The 4,730-nt window shown below is 40.3% G+C and overlaps 1 protein-coding gene across 1 annotated transcript; it reads right to left on the bottom strand.

The window, feature by feature from the left end:
- Positions 1 to 435: 435 nt before the first annotated feature.
- On the bottom strand, positions 436 to 4,435 carry LOC105059161 (GDSL esterase/lipase At5g33370). Its single transcript, XM_010942383.3, has 5 exons — positions 4,150 to 4,435; positions 3,840 to 3,967; positions 3,521 to 3,763; positions 1,744 to 1,996; positions 436 to 885 (listed from the first exon to the last, which is right to left on the bottom strand). The coding sequence occupies exons 1-5, from the start codon at positions 4,385 to 4,387 to the stop codon at positions 653 to 655; spliced, it is 1,095 nt and encodes a 364-aa protein (XP_010940685.1). The 5' UTR covers positions 4,388 to 4,435; the 3' UTR covers positions 436 to 652.
- Between the last annotated feature and the right edge of the window lie 295 nt (positions 4,436 to 4,730).

The raw sequence follows: 4,730 nt of genomic DNA, 5'->3' as shown, positions 1-4,730 counted from the left end.
CACTAATGATGGATGAAAGATTCATCCATTCTTCTTCTTCCGTTAGTCTATTTTCTCACTCATCCATCCTTGCTACTCCATCAATACTTTCTTCAAACCATTCTTAGTATGAAACATAGGGTTAGGCTTGATGATACAAAGAAACCTGATTTGTATTTTAATTTGACTTATATTTTTATGGAAGCTTATAGATTTTGTGATTTTCTTTTTCACATTCCTATAATCTACTTAACTAAAAGCTGGTAGCCAGTACCACATCATTGCTTTCTGAGATATTGACGTTAAAGACCATTTCCATTTTTCTACCAAAAAAAAAAAAGACCATTTCCATTTCTGAAACTGAATGTAAAGTCTAACCAACTAAACGTGGAACGAATCCACTGCAACAGCTAGAGACGTTAGAAACTCGTTAGCCTCCTAAATTGCAGTACACCGACATCTCTAACTAAGTTCAAACAAAAGATGGGTATTTTCCTCAATACAAATTCATTCGTTACGAAATTCTAACCGACGTAAACATGACTGAGAAACTCCATCTCACACGCGACGCTCCTCTAGATGAAATCCTAATCAACCTAAATACAGCAATATGCTTGAAAACGAGAAGATAGAAGCATGCAAGCTCACCATGGCGAAAATGATCTGGAACAGCCTAGGTTCTTGAGTCCATGGCCAGGATGGTGCTCAAGTTCATGGGGCTCATATACTTTGTTGTTCCAGCCATGAATTGACTCACAAGCATCCTGTTGGCTCTCTCTGTGGGATGGAATGCGTCCCAGAATGCATAGATGTTTCTATTCGGGCATACATTGGACAACACAGTGCAAAGACCGATGCCGTTGTAAGGGCCTTGCCCGCAACATGCAACTTTTGATGTGACAAAACCTGCCAAATATGGTATATGAACGCCTTTTAGTAAGTAAACTGCCATTGAGTACCAGAAAATGTATCCAAGTAAATATTCCTTCTTGTGGCCTACTCATCTAGTTTCCATGCCAAGCCCCTCTCTTTCCTTCCAACACAACCTCATTCTTGCAAGCTTGAGATTGGTCCTTTAAGTTTGCTTCCTTCCTCTGTTATGTGTGCATGCATGTGTGCAATAATTTGTTTTATTCTTTTCTGAATGCCATAGCAGAGGATAGACCAATCAAAGAAGAGTTTGTGCATGATTTACACTATAAATAGTAGTATGATTTTAGATGGGTACCACTGATCATTTGATCATGAAAATGGGCGGTTATCAAATAAGATGGATGTCATATGCAGCATGTTTTGTGTGTAATACATTGTATTTTATTTGATAGCCATTTGTCTCTACGATCGGATGACGTGCTAGCTATCCAAGATTGTATTGCTTTATATGATGCAAAACGCGCACCACTAAGAATCCTTGATCATTTAAAAATAGAGTTGCTTATAAATAACTTGTTTAGCTCAATGCTTATGTTACTCCTTTAGTAAAAAAGCATTTAGCTCTTGAGTTACTCCTTTAGCTCAATGCCAAGCTCAAGAGCCACCTGGAATATGGCCCAAGTGGCTCTTGAGCTTGGTTAGACTACAAAACCTTCCAAGCTTGTGCTAGAATTAGGATGCTTAGGGTTGACCCTTTTTTTTTTTTTTTTTTTTTTAATTCCGTAAGAGTGGGTTGGTTGTAATTATTGATCCATAAAGTTTGACCCCACGTAGGTAGGATGTCTGCCAGGTTACAATAAATAAAGGTTAAATCCAACACTTAATTGTTACCGTATGCTTGCGGGTCGGATATGAAGTCCATGTGCATCGTGTAGACATTCACTGAGACGAAGACATCGGAGCCAATCTGGCCGTTGAGCTCATTCAAGACCTGGATCAGCTGGGGATTGAATAGATTTGAGGCTCGATTAAGCTCGGGGTCGCATTGCCCGGTCCTACTTCTCAATGCAAGCTCAGCTGGGACACAACCAAGGGGCCCAGTCCCAGTGACCAGGACTCGACGGGCCCCCAATTCATACAGGCCCTGCAATGTTAGATTCCAACAATCATTTCTTTGGCGCAAAGTGGAATCTCTCCCACTTCTGTTTAATTTGCTAACAAAGCTACTTTAATGGTTCTACTGAGATGCCAGTTCAAATATTGAGCACAAAAATTTTGACAAAGTTATAAGTAAAGCATGCATCAATTTGCATCGAACAAAACTCTTTTCTTTGGAGCAAAACTGTGATTTTCTTTTCCTTCTTTTGTTTAATTTGTTAACAGAACTACTTTAATTATTGGTTCCAGTGAGTCATAAGTAAAATGTGTATTAATTTGCATCAAACTTGTGTAAAATTCCTTGGATAAGACAATTCTAGATATTATTTTTCAGTATTTTCTCCTTTTTTTTCCTTCCTTTTTTTTTGTCCTTTCTTTGAGCTAGATTTTTCAGCCATGTTTGGATGTCTGAAAATAAAGGGCTCTAAATCATCCACAAAGATTCACAGACAAGGGATCTTGCACAATTATTTGCCTTCCCCTAGAATTGATTATTATACTGGCCTTGTCTCCACTAGTAGATGCAGTGCCCGTGAGCCGTGACGGAAGCAGTTTCATGGCATGCAGACCACGTGGGTGTACAAATGCACCAACCCATAATAAATTGTGTTCCTAGCATTTAATTGAATACCGTGAAGGGAAAGCGGTCCCTCACGCTAATCGATTCTAATTAAGGTAGCAATGAAGCGAGAAACATAACCTGAAATGCACTACTGGCCATGCTTACAAGTTATTAAGGAACAACTCCGCTAGAGGCGAAGCTACGTAATTCAGGAGTATTGTGAAACACCAAAAGTTGGACAGCTAAAAACTGGAAAAAAATTCAGCGACCACAAAGAATAAAAATTGCTAAAACGTCCATATGTTTCTTCATGTGGTAAGACGTATGAGAGATGTAAGAAAATATATAATAGCAAGAAAAAAAAGATCTCATCATAATGTGTGAGGGTTTCCTGAACTAATGGAGAGTAATTCATGAGGAGATTATCAAGTTCATGAGTAATTGAGTAATCTGTGATTAATTTGTTAGAATCATTCTGCCCAAGGGAAAACAGACTACACTGCGAGAACTTCTCAATGAGACAGAGGCATTGCTACCATGTTACTGGAAAGTCTACTACATTGTAAAGCAAATTATTTGCAATGAACGTGCTCTTCTTTTCTTTGTTTTTTGGTAGCTAATGAAGGTGCTCTTTAAGAGCTCAAAATATGGACTATGTATCTGTGAGAGAAGGACCAAGTACTAACAAAGTGCCAGGCTGCAACACAACTCAAAAAGGCTGATGTAAAAGAAAAGAGCGGATGAAGAACTTTTGTCTTCACTGATCGGCCATGAAATTGAGCTTTTGATGCAGTGTCTTCACTGGTGAAAAACCAAACTGTGCTAGCAGCAATATCTACTTATTTGCCAAATTTTTTTGAAAAGATGAACCTATCAAACTGAAACGAAAGACTGCAATTCCATCAAAAAGAAAAAAAAGAAAAGAAAAAAGAAAAAAAAGAAACATACTGCGAGTATCTTCTTGTATTCGGACATCAGATAGGTGACGTAGTCAGGCAAGGTGAACTGTCGAGATCTCAGGGAGTAAGGCACCAAGTAGTAGTTGTTAACAAAGTCGTTGCCCCCGAGGGTGATCAGAACGAGCCCTTGGTTCACGAGACTCTGCGTCTGCTCTGGACCTATCAGAGAGCTCAACCTCTGCTGGTACTGCTGGAAGTAGTGCAATTGATTCCATATCCTAATTATGTTCACCTGCAAAGATTTTTCAAATTAATCAGTGATCACCATATGCATTGCTATCAAACAAACCATGCATCAGTCCACTTACAAACTGAATTCCAGTATCGTTAAGAATTCCAACACCTGCTGACGCAAAGTTGGCACCCACAAGTAGCTTCTCCCCTCGGAGCTCGGGACTCAAGTACGGCATTAAGGGTTCAGATCCCAGATTTTCACCTGAAACGTTGTTCAAATCGTTGGTTAATTAGAAGAAAATATAAGGAACTTAAAAACTCACATAATCTAAGCAGCAGGAGAACCACGAGGCATGAGGTGATTAGCTGAACGCCAGGATAGAGCATCTACTTATAATACTTCAAACTAAATTATGGACACACTGGCGAAGTGAAACACCGAACTTATTATGTCAGGGACGTTCAGGCCATTGGAGAAACGGCCGGTTGGTCGGCGAGTCGGGGAGTCAATGCCGTAAGGGGGTGCATCGGCTCGTGCTGTGGTTGCGAGGTAGTTGTTGTTGCCGTTATCCACGAGAGAATCACCAAAAACGAAGAAGGCACGGGCTGCCTTCGAGGAGACGGGGAGAGTTCCGAGAACAGCCAGAGAGAAGAAGAGAATAGCAGAGGCATTCATTGTCATGAAACCAGTGGAAATAGGATAATAAAATGGTCAATAAAATGAGCTTGGAGTGGATGGCTATGGACCTGAAGACTGTGCAAGGTGACTTTATAGCGTCCATTGTGAGAGCTCAGAGGGACCACAGAAGCGAGCCAACTTGAGTTTCTGCTGGAGGAATTGCCTCATTTTTACACTTCAAGTTGGTTGGTGAAGATCCGTGATTCCAAGATGATCTGGATCTCATGCCTCTTTCCGGGCCATGACGGAGAGTATGAAGCCGCATCTATGAATTGCTCTAAGTTGGGGTCCTTCTCATAAATGCATTGTTCTGGTTTTGTTCTTGCAAAAAGAAGTGTTGCAATGC

This window comes from Elaeis guineensis, chromosome 16 (genome assembly GCF_000442705.2).
Source record: "Elaeis guineensis isolate ETL-2024a chromosome 16, EG11, whole genome shotgun sequence".
Classification (NCBI taxonomy): Eukaryota; Viridiplantae; Streptophyta; class Magnoliopsida; order Arecales; family Arecaceae; genus Elaeis; species Elaeis guineensis.
This window is presented reverse-complemented; position numbering and strand designations above follow the sequence as displayed.